The sequence below is a fragment of the Pinus tabuliformis genome, chromosome X (genome assembly GCF_031772625.1).
Source record: "Pinus tabuliformis cultivar Carrire ecotype Pingquan chromosome X, CPIR1, whole genome shotgun sequence".
Lineage (NCBI taxonomy): Eukaryota > Viridiplantae > Streptophyta > Pinopsida > Pinales > Pinaceae > Pinus > Pinus tabuliformis.
Genome location: NC_142308.1, coordinates 1,144,126,182 through 1,144,144,789, shown reverse-complemented (window position 1 = coordinate 1,144,144,789; position 18,608 = coordinate 1,144,126,182). Strand labels below are relative to the sequence as shown.

At 38.4% G+C, this 18,608-nt stretch overlaps 3 protein-coding genes across 6 annotated transcripts in view; 2 read left to right on the top strand and 1 right to left on the bottom strand.

The window, feature by feature from the left end:
* LOC149143919 (protein OVEREXPRESSOR OF CATIONIC PEROXIDASE 3-like) overlaps positions 1–801 on the bottom strand; it is a 130,827-nt gene extending 130,026 nt beyond the window's left edge. For 3 of the 4 annotated variants that reach the window (XR_016264223.1, XR_016264224.1, XM_089447485.1), the window contains exon 1: positions 358–801. Coding sequence is in view for 2 of the 4 variants with exons in the window: in XM_089447485.1 (XP_089303611.1) it covers positions 358–573 (216 nt within the window). In the remaining 2 variants the exon portion in view is untranslated. The remainder of the gene's footprint in view (positions 1–357) is intronic. The other variant, XM_089447484.1, reaches the window with a different exon arrangement.
* Positions 802–5,339: 4,538 nt separating this feature from the next.
* On the top strand, positions 5,340–6,485 carry LOC149143918 (uncharacterized). The gene has a single exon (XM_089451979.1). The coding sequence runs from the start codon at positions 5,340–5,342 to the stop codon at positions 6,483–6,485; it is 1,146 nt and encodes a 381-aa protein (XP_089308105.1).
* A 682-nt stretch (positions 6,486–7,167) lies between these two features.
* LOC149143917 (uncharacterized) lies at positions 7,168–9,398 on the top strand. The gene is made up of 2 exons (XM_089451978.1): positions 7,168–9,144; positions 9,384–9,398. The coding sequence occupies exons 1-2, from the start codon at positions 7,168–7,170 to the stop codon at positions 9,396–9,398; spliced, it is 1,992 nt and encodes a 663-aa protein (XP_089308104.1).
* Positions 9,399–18,608: the final 9,210 nt, after the last annotated feature.

The following is an 18,608-nucleotide window of genomic DNA, read 5'->3' as shown; positions in this document are numbered from 1 at the left end:
AAATAAGGACACAATTCCAATCCCATAGAGAATATATGTCTCAGACAACAGAGTGACCTTGTGAATAAATTTCACAGTAATAAACCAAAACTCAAATGGGTTGTTCGGTAAATCCCGTCTTTCAGCAGTTTGACTAATAATCAGGACATTCAATTTTCAAGGTAGGCATGCAAAGTTTAAATTTTATGTAATCTTCTCCATATAAAGGAGGATTACCATGTTAATGCAGAGTTTGGGTTCAAAGCTCCCGACAAATCAAGTAAAAGCATTTATCTCTACGAAAAAACAAGAGAAAGGAAATGTTCCATTGAATGCATTGGGCCTCCAGGGAAACTAAGAAGAAATTGTAAAAGATACCTTGGTTTTTGAGGAAGAAAGTGGTCTGTTGCGCCGAGAAGCTGCAACTTGAAATTGAGTAACGTAGCGAGCTTGCAGAGAACACGGCCACCATCTCCATGTCCACCGAACGCTTTGCAGAGAATGTCTATGCGATAAAGGTGACCGCCCTGGACTTAATATTGCTAGTGGCGGTGGAGAGGAAGAATGAGTCATGACCATTGTTGTTATCTTCATTCTCCCAGCGTTATGTCAAATGTCCATTCAAAGTTTAACCCTTCAATTCCCTCGAGGCATTCAAATCTTAAAACCCTTTAAATATCGATATGGAGGATATTGCAAAACTGAACCACAGCTAACAATGCAAACTACACTCTACTGTCATTATGTAGTAAATAGAGAAGGCTGAACCTCGGAGCTTTCAAATCTAAAACCCTTTGAATACCGATATCCAGGATATTGCAAAATTTAACTCCAACGAACAATTCAAATTACTTTATACTTCGTTTATTCGATATATGAAGAGTAAAGATTTTTATTGTTTAATTAGGAATTAACTTGTATAAGTATTTAAAAGTTTGGAAATAACGGGTTGTGTATTTTTTTGCTTGTGAGACAGTGGAATCGGAAAAATATTTCATTTTGGAATGTGATACTTTCAAATACAGTTACAATAGTATGTTAACATCAGTTTCTTGGCATTGTCTTTTCAGTGAGGGCACTCTTAGAAGGTTGGATCAGCTCATTTCATCATTAATTTGAATAATAAGAGGATTGAGTTGCAAAAGGCAAAAAGCAGAGAAAGCTAGTGATCTCATAGACTATATCTAGTCTCATGGATGTTAAAATTTCATTTTCATTTTTATGATGAGGCATCATGAAACGATTGTAATTATTACAAAATGTTCATTTTAAAGTGTTAACGTTGTGTAAAATGTATTCCTTATGATATTTTCTTTGTGGATATGGTGTCCAATGTATTACTTACTATATTTTTTTGTATGAGATTTTCTTTGTGGATATGGTGTCTTTACTATATATTTTTTTGTGGATATGGTGTTTTTACGATATATTTTTTTGTGGATATAGTGTACAATGTATTGCTTATGAGATTACTTACTATATTTTTTTGTATGAGATTTTCTTTGTGGATATGGTGTCTTTACGATATATTTTTTTTGAGGATATGGTGTTTTTATGATATATTTTTTTGTGGATATAGTGTACAATGTATTGCTTATGATATTAAAATAGGGATTATATAGTAGCGAGTAGTATATCTCCTATTTAATTTAAATATAGTTAAATTAAATTAAAAAATAATAAATATAAAAAATTTATCACAAAATTAAAACAATTAATAAAATATTATATTGTTAAATGTCATCATCAAAAATTAAGAATATGATTAATTAATATTGTTTATATTAACATATATACACTTTAATATATTTTTTATTTTTTATTTTTTATATATATTTATGTATTTTATTTTTAATTAATATTTTTTTAATAATTAAATTTATTGAAATATGTTTTTAATATAATAATAAGGTATCTTAAATTGAAAATAAAGAGAAGAAATTAAAATTCATGAAAATGGAAATAATAGAAAAATGAATAAAATAAATAAATAAATTAGTAACTAAAACATGGAAGTTACTAAAGAGCCTATAGTATAATAAGACTTTAACTAATCACCTTGCAAAAAAAAAATAAGAAAAAGCGAATTCTCAATGTTAAACTATGGATAAGTGGCAGAATTTTTTGATCAAAGCAAAATTGAATGGTAATACCATGTTGTATAATAAGCTAAAATTTAGTTATTTTTAAATATTATGAGTAAAAATAAAGGTAGTTAGATATTTTTGAAGTTTATGAAGTTTATTTGTTATCTATGAAGCTATTGTGTAAATTATGGATTACACTGTTTTATTAATTTAATTAATATGATTGTTAATATAAAATAAAGTTATTGTTTAATAAGATAACAATGATGCATAATATTTGTAAAATGTATTCATTTATTATTGTAAATCATGTAATTTAATGGTAAAATTAGTACACCTTAGATTATGAGTTATATCCTCACTATATAATATACATGATTTTAAATCAATTATTTTTCATAGTATGGAAGGGACAAACGTAAGAATGTATGTTGTTTGTGTATAAAAATATAATTTTAAGGTATCAGATTAATCACATATCAAATTGATGTATAAGACTTTTTAGTTTGTGGGACAATGAGATCCCCTTTGTGTAATGATTTGACTACTTAACTATGTAGGTGTACATACACCTACTCCTCTCTAGATTCGAACTCATGACCTCCAAAAAAGAATCACGTTTATAAGTTTTGGAAAGTTGTTACCTTAATATGTTCAAATTATTATTTCAAGGTAAAGTTTGTTATTAGGTCTTCAATTTTAATCTAATTAAGGTTTAAGTTCAACTAAGTCTCACCAAATTACCAAATATTATTGTGGCATTATTGTGGCTAGTGATTAAACTAACCTCCATCTAAATATTTCAAAGAAAAAAAAAGATATATCGAATTGTTTTCCTTAAAATGTATATGTATATATTTGCTTATAATATAAAATCTTTATCTGATTCGAACACACAATCACAATATCAATTCGGTATCAATCCATGTGAAGAAGACTATCTAAGGGTGCGAAGAAATGGTGAAGATCAAGGAGCCACAGGTCATCAAGAAAGAATTCAATTTTGTTATCTATAGCCACAGGTAATACCTTCAGACAAATAGGATCCTTTCAAATCTTCAACAAAAATAATAAGCTTCCAGTATAATGATTGTAGATCTTACGAAAGTGCTAAGTGACGAGGAGCTAGAAATGGAGGCTCCCCCTTAAAGGACAAATGCAAAGGAGACTCTAGTAACTGAAGAAGGAGAACGAATAGAGCTACAGGAGCGCGCGGGCCTAGGGTAAGAAAGTTAGGGTTTGCTGAAGTGCTGCAGTCGGTCGCTGTTACCGGCCTGCCGTTTCACTGTAACGGATCAACGGAGTCGATCACGCGCCGTCTAACATCCGTCGTTGTTTACCTCAACTGCTGGCTGTCATGGAGGGTCACATGGAGGTGGATCTCGTGGATTATTCCGAGGATCCATTGGAGGACCATATTATATTTGGTAACCCTAATTTTGCTGCGCCGGTTACCGCCCCCCTGACTGTTACGGAACCGTTTTCTCTCGACACTTCGCCGGTGGTCGCACTCCCAAATCCGTTCATCAACCATTTCGACTCTGCCCACCCTCCTGCATCGACGCCTGGCCTTGAAGCCCCACCGCTATCTCCTGGTACGGCTCAGCTTCTCTCTACCTTTTCCCCTCATATTCTGTCTTTCGATCAGCCCCCTCCCTTGCCCTCTGATCTCCCGACTTCATCGGTGGACACCCCGGTGAAGGGATCTCAAACCCTACCGGAATCTGGGATTCGACCCTCTGGATGTTTTGGTACCCCGGCTGTAAATGTCAAACCCTCGAAACCCATCCCCCCTGAAGGTGTAAAAAACCCCTTTGTCGATCACCCGTCGGCGCCTCGCACAAAGAAGAGGAAATCCAGGTGTATCAGAGCGACGACCAAAGATATCACTATCTCCTTCGGAGACCCATCAGCTTTAGGGGAAGCTGTGACCATGGCTAGAACGGTCTTGGTAGGACATGTGCGGGGACGTGCCTATTCAGCAAGCCGACTGACGCAATGGGTAAAGGAAATCTGGGGAGCCCTGCTCAAAGAACTTCCGGAGGTACATGTTCTCCCCCGAGGGTGGTTCTCCCTCCATTTCGCGAAGGAGGTCTATACGGATTTAGTACTGGCAAAATACTGGCACATTGAAATGGCACCAGTTCTGCTAAAGAGGTGGAGTCCCCTCTTTGACCCAGAGCGCGAACAGATTGGTGCAGGACCCCTGTGGGTGCGTTTGCCTGGACTGCCACTACAGTATTGGAGTGAGGAAGCACTCATAAGGATTGGTAACGCATTGGGCACGTATCTGGATCATGATCGCACGTATGAAGAATCTAAGAAGCGAACCCTAGCTCGCGTGCTGGTTCATTTGGATACGCGTGAGGGATTGGAGGAAAAGATCACTCTGCAATGGGGAAAATACAGCAGGACCCAAATTCTCGATTACGAAGGCGTACCGTTCAGATGCAACCGTTGTCATCAAGTGGGACACCTATTCAAGGACTGCCCGCTGAACAAAAGTCCGGAGGATTCCCCAAAGATCACTCCCACTCCATCTAGAGGCGCATCTCCGGTCATCCTTCGCCCACCGCAGGGGAACACATCAGCACAGGGCTCACCAGTGAAGGCAGGGTCGAAGGGGCTAGGCTCGTCTTCGCCTCCTATGACTAGGGCTCGGGCCGCAGCTGCAGCCGCACAGGCCTCGGGTACTACTCTAAACTCTTCCTCCTTATCTCTTGGTATCTCCTCTGCTTTCGTTACTTCAATTGCATCTTGCACCATGGCTCACTGCACTATCTCACCACCTCCTTTGTGTGCCTCCACTGCCCCTCCTACCTTGCCGCCCTCTTCCTCTACCTCCTCGCTGTCATCAACCAGAAAGTCTACCTCCCACCCTTACTCTCTTCGTCCTCGTACTCACCTTTCGGTCACCTCCGGACCTCAGGTCGGTCTGGGTATTGTCCCCTTGGGACTGGGACCTCTGACCTCCAGAGGCAGAAAATCTGATCTTTCCAAAGCTATCAGGCGGGCTGGGGCGGAGGTCGCATCTGGTCGACAATCCACAATTGATGGGGTCCTTAGAGCAACCTTAACCCCCCGGAGTGGTCCCCCATGAAATGCTTATCATTCAACTGTCGGGGCCTGGCTAGTGCCCCCAAGAAACTAGCCCTCAGGAGACTATTTGAGGTGGAACAGCCTGACATTATTCTCCTCCAAGAGACTCTAGGCTCGGCCGAGGCAATCACACAATCCTTACTCTCACTGGCGACAAGATGGAAGTTCTTGGCAATGGATGCCACTGGTCGATCTGGGGGACTGGCGCTCGGTTATAACCCTAAATCTATCAGGGTCGATTCATCCTGGGGAGGACATGGATTCATGGGAATGGACATTTTCTCTGCAGAACTTGGTCAAGCCTTTCGAATTGTGAATGTATATGGCCCCTGCCACCAAAGGGAGCCCTTTTGGAGGCGGCTCCTTAATCTCACATTATTGGCACCTGACCACACTATTCTGGGGGGAGACCTAAATTTTTCTCTGGGGTTCCGTGAATCATGGGGTTCTATGGCACAGATGGATACCATAACAGAGTTCATGCGAAATACTCTGGAACAGACAAACTTTATTGATATCCCCATGCAGAAACCCATGCCTACATGGAGGAACAGAAGGGTGGGAGCAGCTGCCTTGGCGCGCAGGCTGGACAGATTCCTGCTAAAAGGCCCCCTGCTTCATCATTTACATCTCTATAAACAATGGGTTGGATCGGGGGGTATATCAGATCACTCCCCAATTTTATTAGAGATCTTCGGCCCTCATCATAAGCCAAAAGCCCCCTTCAAATTCAATCACAGCTGGCTTCAGGACCAAGACTTCATGAAATTGGTCACAGAGTACTGGATGGCACACCCCATTGACAGAGAGGCTTCACTGGCCAAGGGATTTTGTAAAAACCTAACTGAGCTGAAGCATATAGTCATTAATTGGGCCAAGGAGAAGTTCACCAAGGAAACCGCTCAGCTCTCACTTGTTGAAGAAGAGTTAAGCTCTCTACTAGACGATCGGAACTTAGGATTTATCTCGGGCGAAGACAAGTCTCGACTGATTGAGTTGGAAAACCAGAGGACTAATATTCTTCGACAAAGGGAGGAATCCATCAGACTGCGTAGCAGAGCTATTTGGCTGAAAGTTGGGGATGAAAACTCAAGGTTCTTTCACAACTACGCAAAGGGAAGGAAAGTGGCAAACACTATATGGAATCTCCCCCTACCCGAAGGAGGCCTTGCAGACTCTTTCAACAAGCTCTCCCAGCTTGGAACATCTCACTTTAGAAGATTGTACAGAAGTCCACCAGGTCCAAATTTGGCAGAGATCCACCAGGTCCAAATTTGGCAGAGATCATTAATGTGGCCACTCACTTCCCTAGATTTGTAACCGAGGAGGACTCGACTGACCTTTTGGCCCCGGTCACTATGGAGGAACTGGAAAGCACACTCAAATGGTTCAAGAAGGACAAGAGTCCTGGGCCGGACGGCTGGACTATCGAATTCTACTTAGCTTTCTTTGACCTGCTGGGACAGGACCTTCTCAGGGTGGTAGAGGAAAGTAGAACATCTGGGTGCTTATATCATGCGATAAACTCTACTTTCATTGCCCTCATCCCCAAATCTGACTCCCCATCCTCCTTTGATGATTTTCGACCCATTTCACTGTGTAATGTTCTATACAAGATTATTTCTAAGATCATTGCTAACAGACTCAAACCCATTCTTTCAAAACACATTGCTCCTCAGCAATTTGCTTTCCTGGAAGATAGACAAATTCATGAAGCCATAGGATCCGCCCAGGAAGCCCTTCACTCCATCTGGTCCAAACACCTTAAATGCATCCTCCTGAAAATTGACCTATCAAAAGCTTTCGACCGAGTCAGCTGGCTATACATTAAGATGCTCCTTATTCATCTGGGCTTCCCTCTTCCTCTCATAAACTGGATCATGGCTTGCATCTCTACTCCCTCGTTCAGCATCCTGATTAATGGCTCGGCTTCCCCTTTTTTTCACTCTGAAAGGGGGCTTCGTCAGGGCTGCCCCTATCACCTCTTCTATTCCTATTGGTCATGGAAGGACTGAGTCGACTAATCAATTCAGCAAAAAGGGAAGGTTCTCTCAGAGGCCTTAAGATCACGGATGAATGCTTCCTCACGCACCTACTGTTCGTGGATGATGTACTCATCCTATTGGATGGTAGCATCAGAGACACATTGACACTTGCCCGCATACTACAACTCTTCTCACAGGCCACAGGCATGATTGTTAATCAAGGAAAATCTACTATAACTCTGGCCCGCACCTCGGTCAATGAATCTCAAACAGCTCGACAGGCTTTCCCTTACATCATTCATCCATTGGACAGGGGTCTAAAGTATCTGGGCTTCTGGTTAAAGCCCACTTGCCAGAAGATTGCAGACTGGGTCTGGCTGGTATCAAAATTGGAAAAAAGACTATCCTGTTGGAGTCATAGATACCTATCCAGGGCAGGACGATTAGTACTCATAAAATCCGTGCTGGAAGCTACTCCGGTGTTCTGGATGGCTCTCGCATGGATTCCAAGACACATTCTGGCTCGCCTACAGCAATTATGTAACAGATATCTCTGGGCAGGAAATCAAGACAAACGTATCTTTGCCTGGATCGGATGGCCGAAGATAGCACTCCCAAAAAAGTGGGGAGGATGGGGACTAAAAGATCTTCCACTTTTTGCACAAGCATTGGCAGCGAAAATGAGCTGGGCATTGCTAACTAGCCAGAGCTTATGGACCCGTCTCTCATACCACAAATATATATGGCCCCTTGGCATAATGGAATGGGTCAGACTACCTAATTGGAACTGTGCTGGGATATCATCTATATGGAAAGCATTACTATTCTCACTGCCCATGATCAGAGACAACTTGGTTTGGAAAATCAGAGATGGCACCCTGGCTAGGATCGGAATCGACCCATGGACGGGCAGCGGAGGAAGACATATTCTGTCTCAAGATTTGGTTGGACATCTACTCGCACGAGATATCAAAGTAATTGCCCAAATTGCAGACAGAGAAAACTCAGACATTTTCCATCAGGCCTGGAGGACAGCACATCAATTAAATCTCCCACAAAGATGGCATCAGGAATGGCAGATTTACAGAGAGGCCCTGATTGAATCTCACATCAGAATCATAGAGGGGCTGGATGAACTGATATGGAACCAGGCTGATAGTGGAATTTACTCTCCAAAGGCGGGCTACATCTTTCTTATTAGCCACAAAAAACCTGAGGTCATCTCGAACTGGTGGCATAGTATATGGAAACTCACTGCAACTCCGCGATCAAAACTCTTCTTCTGGTGTATCCTGAGGAACAAAGTCCCTACAGGCGAATACCTAACGCACAGAGCACAATATGGACCAACCTGGTGCGTGCTATGCAAAGGAGCTACCGAATCCACAGAGCACCTTTTTATGCGTTGCAGGAAGATACAAGAACTGTGGACATCTCTTAAAAACACCATTTCATACTCTGGAAATTGGGAAGGTACAGACCTGACAGAGGCTTGGACTGGATGGGAATCGCGGCACAAAGGATCGAAAATCATCAATCTCCCAATTCTAGTAAGCTGGCATATATGGAAAGCGAGAAATCGCATCATTTTTTATGACAATCCTGTACACTGGCCAATGATGGAGGCAGGAATTGTTGCGGCATTCAGAGAACTACCAGATCCCCCGCCCCCTAAGCTGCGCCACCCTCATCCTCCTCCCCGAATTGATCGAAACACTCCATGGGCTTTCTTTGATGGGGCCGCAAACAGGCAGGGCTGTGGAGGGGGATTTATCATACACAAAAACGAGCATCATTACTACAAAGTGAAAGCGGGACTGGGAATTGGAACGAACAATTTTGCCGAACTCATCACACTTCGTCATTTACTACATTTTGCATTGGGTCATCATTGCACTTGCATAAACATTTACGGGGACTCAAAAATCATCATAAATTGGTTCAACGGCATATCTGATTGTCACATTCACACACTCAGCATTATATTAAACGAAGTATTTGAACTCAAAGCAGCTTTTAACGACATCACATGTTCACATATCTACAGGGAACATAACGAAAGTGCTGACAAACTATCCAAGGAGGCCGCGCTGATGGACAGAGGAGTATGGGAGATCACAGAGGTACAAGGCCAACAGGAGTTCAAGTACTACCACCGACCATACATAGATCCGAGTTATCAGAATGCACCCGGACAATAAATTATCTGAAGAATATCATGGTTTTTTGACAGAAATATATTTTGTAATCACCAAAGCAATATGTATTTTTTTGAAACAGTAAGGTAAAGCCAAAAGGCTTTGTATATAGTTGGTATATATAGCACCAGCAGATTGCCCTGCGAGGTACATCTGATTAGATGGTTATGTTCAGAATCCTTTTTGTAACTAAAAGATAGACTGTGAATAGTGACCTCAGCATATGCGTAAAGCATCTACAATATGTAATTTTCCATATAATGAAAATTACGGATTTTTCCAGTGGAAAAAAAAAAATATAAAATCTTTATCTCAATTCACATTTTATCCGTATTTAATGTATATCATATAAATGAACTACATGTATATTAGGAATATTTGTACATATTTTTGCTTTTTCATTGAAATAATATAATTTGTTTTTAACATATTTTTTATTAATCTGAATATGAATTTATCTTCTTTTTTTTTAATTCATTTATATAAATCTATTTCCAACCAATGAAAACGATAACAATTTAGATGACGTCTCCATATTTTAGTAAATTTTTCTACGGGTCAAACTTATTAAAACACATGGTCATATATTTACGTAATATAGAATGCACAAATATAATAACTTATATTAACTTTCAAGTCTAAAATAATCTAATCAAATACAAATAAATAGATTGTTTATATTTCTTTATATTTTTTATAATATGTAAATGGTTTTCAAAATGCTTCTATTTCCTTTAAACAAATCTATGGCAAGGATTTTAAATGGAAAAGTGTATATTATTCCGTTCCAAGCCACAATGAAATTATGCTAAATTTGTTGAAAGAGACCTAGATATATTAGAAAATTGAAAAGTTAAAATATCATAATTTATTTAAAAATAATAATAAAATATTATTTTTAGTAATTATGGGCAAAGATAAAGATTTACTTAAAAATTTGTAATAAATTTTGTGAAATCTTTCATAAGGAAAAATTACTAAGATAGAAAATCGCATATTTTATTAAAATAAATGAAATACACATGTTTTAATTGCTCATGGCACTTTATAGAAAGTTCACTTTGAACAATACTTGAAAAACAACTCTCCCAAACCACCTCGAATGGGGTATTAGGTTGTGGCAAAGCAAGATTGTAACAGTTTTGGTTAAAAATCCATGTAAAAAATATAAGACCAAGGTCATGGGACACGTATTCCAAGCTGAATGGTGGACAAAACATCCTAGTGGGGTATCACTTCAATTTATTATGGCTAAATGAAATTGGCAAAGACAATGGCAAAGGCTTTGGAAAGGCATGAGACATTAATTGGCATTTTATTTATGAATATAATGGAAGATAGGAGAAAAGGAAGGTGAAAGGTCATAGGTTGCATGTGAGGAGGAATTAAAAGAAAATAATGGAAAATGAAGAAGATAAAGGCGTCATTAATAAAAAGGCTTATGGATCAGTTGGCAAGCTTTTGATCAGTTCAGTTTTGGAGCTCTCTCTCTCTCTCTCTCTCATACTCTTGGACACTTAGAGTTTTCTTAGAGCACTCTTGGAGGACTGTGGCATATTTGGGATTTGGAGCAACAAGGCAAAGGAAAAGCAAGAAAACGCAAGAGGACATCAGGATCAGCAGCTACATCGGATTTGACTTGCAGGTACCGAGTTGCATGTATGATTTCCTCGCTAGTTTTGGCATGCATGGCATATGTATGTGTTTATTTGGTTATGATATGTCATTAGCATGGGGGATTGCCTAGATTGACAGTGATTTTTCCTAGCCTTGCAATTTCCTAGATAGTCATGGTGTTGTGGGTTTTACTTTTGTTTTCTAGTTGGTTTTCTTGTGCCTTAGGTTGTGGGTTGAGTTATTAGTTCCTGGAAGCCTTGGTTGGACGAACGCTCTAGAAGCCCTGTAACATCTTGGGTTGAGTTACTAGTCCTGGAAGCCCTGGTTGGACAAACGCTCTAGAAGCCCTATAATAGCTTGGATTGAGTTACTAGTCCTAGAAGCCTTGGTTGGAAAAACGCTCTGGAAGCCCTTGGTGGGTTGAGTTACTAGTCCTGGAAGCCCTGGTTGGACAAATGCTCTGGAAGTCCGGCGGCAACTGTGAGATGAGTTACTAGTCCTGGAAGCCCTCGTTGGAACAAATGCTCTAGAGCCCTGGACAGCTTAGGTAGAGACTAATCAAGTGATGGTTAATGATGTCCAACATGAGGTGGAATCATTGGTTGAGGGTTGAGGTGGTTTGGCCTCCACAAGTCCTAGATGGATTTGATTGTTTTGTTTTATGAGATCCCACATTCATGTTTGGAATATGGCACCAAGGTGACTGGCTGAAAGAAAGATTTAGTTTAGCCTAGTCTACAGTCGGGTGGTTCGTGGAAGTCCCATACTTGGTTGGCTTATGCAATCATCAATAAGAGCTCTCTTTCTCATTGGTATTTTATGGGTAAATATATGTGTTTATATGTGGCTTATATGGTTGTTATATCCTTGATATTTCTGTTGGTTATATGTTGGTTATGAATGAGTTTTATGACAGTGAAAGTGTGTGGCTCTCAATGTGCTTTGGTTAATCGTTGAATGTACAATGAATGTGTTGCTTAATAGATGGTAATGCAGTTATTGTGATGAGGCAACAATGCTTCTTAGTGATTCTTAGATAAACTTGAGACCCCTATGCTCAAATATGTTGTTTAAACCTATAGGATGCATATTTGTGACATGTTTGACGAAATGTTTGTCATGGCTAGTAGGGGTCCAATCAAGTCCTTGTTCAATTATTTGCATTTGTATCATTGTTTCAATGTTATTTTTCATTTATGGAAGTTTCATGGAGTTCTAGGTAGTGGCTTGAGTCTTGGCCCTGAAAAAGTGGCACAGAATCCAGAGTCACTGGCACAGAACTACCTAGAAAAGTCCCCAATCGCATGCATGCCTTGCTGTGGGAGTGACTAGAGGGTTCCAATCGTATGCATTCCCATGTCAAGGGAGTGATTGAGGCTTTAATGCAGCAAAAAGTCAATTTGTCTCGGGGGCTGGTCACCTGGATGGGTTGGATGGCTCCTGGGGGTTCTGTTGCATGTGTAGAAGGTTAGGTTATCTATGTTCCATCGGTTCCACTTCCTTAACTACTACATAGGGAGTTGAATCATATCATAGTAACTCTTCGTCACATGTTTACCCTGGTTGGTAGGTTACTTGGGTAGATGTAGGAGGAGGGTGTTACAAAAATGCTAGACATGGCAATTGAGATCAACATTGTGGCAAAGTCAGTGATGATGGGAGCAACAATTCATAATGTTGTAACGAGTGCCTTGTATGAGCTCCTTTTCCATCCTCCTTCTTTATAGGTACTACACATCCCCACTCACAACAATGAGTGTGGAACTGATGAATGTTAATGGTCCACATGAGCGAGTTGGATCATCAAGTTGGTGGTTTGGGTGGGTGCATGCAGATGGGATCTTGTGTTGGATAGTGGCTTGGATTTGATCCGTGAGAAAGATGATCACCATGAATGAGGTCATATAAAATGCAAGGTGATTTTGGTGGTTTAGTGGGAATTGGGTAGTGTTCCTACTTCATCAAAGGATTTTTAATTCCCTTAGATAGAAGAGGTATGGGATTTATATGCACGAGGTTCCCCTAGTCTCTGCTCTACTCAAATTCATCCTTTCATTACTCAGATTTGAGACTGGTGCGGAGGGGACATGCAGGTGGAGGGAACCTAAGTTATTAATAGGCCAGTTGGGGAAAGGGTGGGATCCATGGCATCTTCTCAATGCAAAAATAGAGGAAAACATATGGTTGCAGGGGTTGAGAGGTTATGCCTACTCCATGGATCCAGTTCAGTGACAAGTTACAAGAGTTAAGCAGGATATGGAGTGCACCTACAACCAATTTTTATACATGTGTCCTACATAAAGTAGGGTTTCCATTTATGAGGTTGGTGCAACAATGTAGAGATTATGGGAATGTATGTATTCTGAGAGGATCGTAGCAGAGATACAAGGCTAACTTCACGACCCTGGTAATTCTCGAACTAGGGAAATGAAATTTTGTATGCTTGTTGAGATGTATTGACCACGAAAGTTATGGTTTCCCAAGAAATCGCTCTAGAAGGGGTTGAAATCACTAAGATGAAGAAGCAGCTCTCACTTTTTAAAGGTAAGTTTTGAGGCCTTTGTGAAGGGGGTGTTTGAGTTGACTGTCACAATTAAAGACCCCCCAAGATGAGTTGAGCATAAAGAAGACAAGGATGGTTTGAGGAGATCCAAAGGCTCTAGAAAAAACCCCAGCTTGGTACTCGAGAACACGCTTCCGCCCTCTTCTATCCTAGCAAGCACTCCAAGCTCTTAGAAACCCAATGTTATTAAGAAAGAGGTAACTCTAGGCCATCCCTTGGTTTACTACCTCCCATTTGAATATTTTTAATTATGTTTGTGTTTTTTATGCTTCATAGTTATATTAGTCAAGAAACATGGTTGAACCCTCCTATAACATGCAACCATTTTAATCCCAAACTTTATTGGTTCAAACATTTCCAATTTATGCCTATGTTTATCGAGTCTATAATATTTTCTATGTGGACATGTTTAACTCTGCCAAACTTGGTTTCCCATTGTGGCATGCTAGCTTGAACTCTTAGGAGGGCTTGGTTTCCTCAATGGAAAGCCCCCCCTACATACTATGATTTTGTAAATTATGTAATATAAAAGTTTTAATTAGATTAAAAACAAACACTCCCAAACTAGACCAACATTCCAAAAGAGTGACTATTAGCATCATATATCTAACAATCTCTAAGTTATACTATTATAATTCATGAATGTTTTCATAGTGGCCTTGTATTTAAAATCCTTAAGGGTTATCTCAGTTGGTCGAGTCCATGTTTTTAAAGCATCCCTGTTATTGAGAGGTCACAGGTTCAATTCTCTCAACATTCTCGGGGTCAGGCTCTGTGGCTGGGTTGGTAGGAAGTGATCCCTTCAGGCAGATATGTCAAGTACAATTATTTTTTGGACATGGCAGTTATCGATCTCTGGGGACTGTGAACCACACAAGAAAAAAATGGCCTTGTACTTAAAGCAAAGAGAAACATATTTCAATCTTTTAGTTTATTTAAAACTAAATAAGAAAATCATTGCGCAAAGACATTATATCTAAAACTGGATAAAAATATAACATTTTAAGAAAAAAATCAAAGTGAACCTTGTCTCTATCAAGTCTCTAGCCACAAATTCCATTTTTATCAAATCCTTGGGCGCCATTTATAACCCTTATTTTGAAAGTGAATTAGCCAACAAGTTCAATTCCTTATGAACATGCAAGAATGTGAATTTTGTTCAAATATATTTTGAACAAAATTCAAAATATATTTTGTCAACATTCTAAACATGTTATTAAGCTAATCCCTAGATTGCAATACCGTGAATGCCTTGCTCATTATTCATCCACATGATAACTAACAAATAATCCCCAAATATTTATAGATGCTTAAGATTTTTATCCACAGTTAACTTCATAAGAATTTTAAGGGGCATAAACTTAGAAATATCATTTGTTCCACTACCCAAATTACTTTTTAACTTTATAAAATGATCCTCAAATAGATAAACAACTGCCTCAATACCATTATTATTCTTTGATCCTTGACAAGCACCATCAAAGTATTCTCAAGCTAAAGATTTACCTGCCAAAATTTCTCCCAACTGTCTTGCAGTAGACCCTTTAGTATGTGTCCCATAAATGAGTGTGGCAAATGCAAAAGGTTCATCGAGGACCCTACAAGGGAAATATAAGCTTATTATGTTTAGGGACTTGGTATTGCTTCCAACTATAAAGTAAAAATGTATGCTCTATGGAAAGGTTTCATAATAGCCAAAGACATTTGCATGTGATTGATAATAGTGAGAGGAGATTCCAAAACTATAATTAATCACACTATCCACAATTCAGATCCATGAGACTATCCTTTTCTTCCATCAACTTTTATCAAGTCTTACAAGAAAGCAATCGAGAAGTAAATGGGAAAACTATGGTTCAAGTTCAAAATTTGGGCAATTAAAGGTTAACGACACATTATATCAATAATCATCCCCTCACTTATTAAATTGTACCAAGGCTTGTTTAATGGCCTTAAATCGTGGCATGAAAAGCTACAATGAATTCATAAATCATCACATGCCATGAGTTATACACCTTATTAAATATATAATATGTAATGTGAATGGATGGGGGCGCTTCATCTATTTATTACATGCATTAAACTCACATGCTTGTAATCTATTAGAATTAGTTCCTCTAGCTCATTGTGGGAGAATGGCAGCTTTATTGGACAAACATTGTGTGTATTTTAAGCATCTTAGCTAGTTATTTAGTGTTCTTTCTTTTTGTTTGTTATTCGAAGTTTTTCTTGGTACTGTGGATCTTCCAAAGGAACCACTCCCCTAGTAGATCTTCATATACAAGCCTTAAAAGGATTTAGGTTTGCACCAACCATGTAACCAATTGGCTAGGCTAGTTTGTGGTTCTTCGAGTTCGATAACATTTGAGTGCTTGGGACTTCACGAGTGGTATGTTCATAGACAAAAGGGGTATAACATGTTTATTTTGCTAAAGAAATTGGTCATACAAGGCATCAAAAGGACTTTATAGAAGTACAATAAATTGGTCATGTCCACATAAGCCACTAGTAGTACATGCACTACAACATGTCCTCATTTTTCAATATTGCTTAAAAAAATCATGAAATGAAATTTCAAATTACAACATAAGCAACAAAAAATATGGGGTATTTTTTGGAATTAAATAAGAAATTAGTAGTTGTGGAAGTTGAGTGTAGTTTCGTTCAAATTTTGGCTCTCAATTTGTGTAAGGGCATGGCTTCTCACCAAAGCTTGCCAACCAATTCATCTAGGGGAGAATTCGAGGAAGAAAATGTGCACCAATTTGACAAGGATATGGTCACTGTAACCCAAGAAGTTAAACCAACAAATGTAAGTATGGAGAATGCTACTACTTCGTATGTTCTTTGTTAATTTTTCATGTTTTTCAAAATAGTGAGAATATTAGGAATATATCATAGAGTATATAATATTAAGGAGCATTGGGTAAGTTTATATAAGGACAAAGCTAATCTTTATTTTGGGCTTGTAGTAGGATTGTTAATAGATAGTGTAACTATTTGTTTGAGACTTTTTGGGAACATCATATTGATGTATCATTTGTTGCATCTCCTGTTATAGTTTTCTATCAATTTAATTTACCTAGATATTGTTAAAAAATGTATGTGTCCTATGGAACAAAAATATAGCACAAATTTGCAAAACTACCTAAAATATTTATGTTTCTATGTTCAAATACCAAAGCATTGCAATCAATTGTATACCATAGAGAGTCAAAACGAGAATGTCTTCAAATTCTTTCATTTCTCTTCTTTGAAACCAACACCTCAAGTATTCCTTAATTCAATTTCTTTTTCAAATATAATTTGCTCCAATTCACTTACTTTGATTCCTCCAAACATGTAAGGCATATGAGCTCTAGGCAAATAAATGAGTAACGTGTTCCTAATCCTTCATGCAAAGAATACAAATGCTAAAACCAAATGTATTCCTTTATATATAGCAAGTCCCAAGTTGGTTCCTTGTTCATTAATGAAATCCACATAATTTATTTTTTCTTCATTTTAGCTTTTACTTTCCATAAATGACTCCATCACCAAACCTAATCATGAGTGACCAACTCCATCATTACATTATATCCTAATTTGTTTGTATACATGCCTACAATTTTGTTTTTAATCATACCACTTAATCAGGCATCCTTAACGCAAATGTGGCATCTCTTCAATTAAAACCCTTAAGACCCAAAGTCAAAGAATCGTTCCACCCTTGATGCAAAATACTTGGTCAACTATGTGACTAGGAGAAAAATATCCTTTATGTTGTAGTAGATGATTAAGTTGAGGTGGGAGAAAAATAAAGCTATTGTAGCCCACAATTATGCTCATCCCTAGTCTAACTTTGCTATCAATGCATGCTTTCCATGCTAAATATCTTCCAGTGATGGAGAATGATAAATTCAATACATTCCATTAGGAAAACATTTTTTTTATGCCACTACATGGGCTTCTAATTTAATCCAATAACAAGGATAAAGATATATAATTATGAATGATAATATGTTTTCATAGGTTTCCCTTAATGGTCAGGGTCCAAAGGATTTTTATTTTTAAATCCTTTCCAAAGGTGTGAATGTGTTGTATTCCCATCCCCATTTTGGTTTTGGCCTAGATATGAGCTACCACTTTGCCAGATGAAGGCCCATCTTATGACTCTTTCCTCTCTATGAAAAAAATCAAAACAACACATCATAATCCTCTCCAAGACTCCCTTGGAAATGTATGCCAAATAGTGCCAATAGACTAGAAATAATCTCTAATACAAATTTAAGAATCCTTCCACCTCTTGAAAGCCAACTATTGCACCAAAAATGTATCCTTCTTTCACCCATTATTGAGAACTACAAATGAGATTGATGCAATGTAGTACATTATCTAATTAAGCACTACAACACTAAATCCAATATGAATAAATAAAAGTCTCAAATAAAGGTAGCAAGTCCTATGATGGGCTTTTGATAAATCTTGTTTGATAGACATAGCAAGTAACATTTTTACTGCAGTAGTATGCAAACCCTCCCATGTAGACCCTACAACTTATTCTATCTATCTCCCCTTTAAAAACTTGAACGGTTTAGGATCAATTACCTTGGAGAGAATCCTCCTTAGCCTCACAACTAGTGTTTTACATATAATCTTGTAAAATAAACACATAATGTTATTAGCCTGAACTCATCAAAAGATTGAATTTCATCTACTCTTGGAACAAAAGATATAAAAGTTGGGATGAGGAGCCCAAAACCTTGCTATTATGTCCCACCTTTCCACATACACTTAATAAGTCTCCTCTCAACAACTCAAAAAAAACCTAATAAGAATTGAATAGTCAACTCATTAGGACCTGGACTTTTGTATTTATAGAAAGAGGATACAATAATCAATAGCTCATCCTTGAAGACTTCCTTGTACAAATTTAATTATCTTCTAACATCACCATCTAAGGAAAATAAGAAGCCAGTTTAACAACTTTTGGAATATTCACTCCCTCAAGTTCCTTGTAAATAAAATCAAAAGTTATAACACTTAAAGCTACCAAAGCATTTGCAATTTCTCACTATATCACCATTATCGCTTTTCATGT

Bases quoted from the DNA above. Each gene is read 5' to 3' on its own strand.
- LOC149143918 (XM_089451979.1), top strand. From the start codon at position 5,340: ATGGATGCCACTGGTCGATCTGGGGGACTGGCGCTCGGTTATAACCCT.
- LOC149143917 (XM_089451978.1), top strand. From the start codon at position 7,168: ATGGAAGGACTGAGTCGACTAATCAATTCAGCAAAAAGGGAAGGTTCT.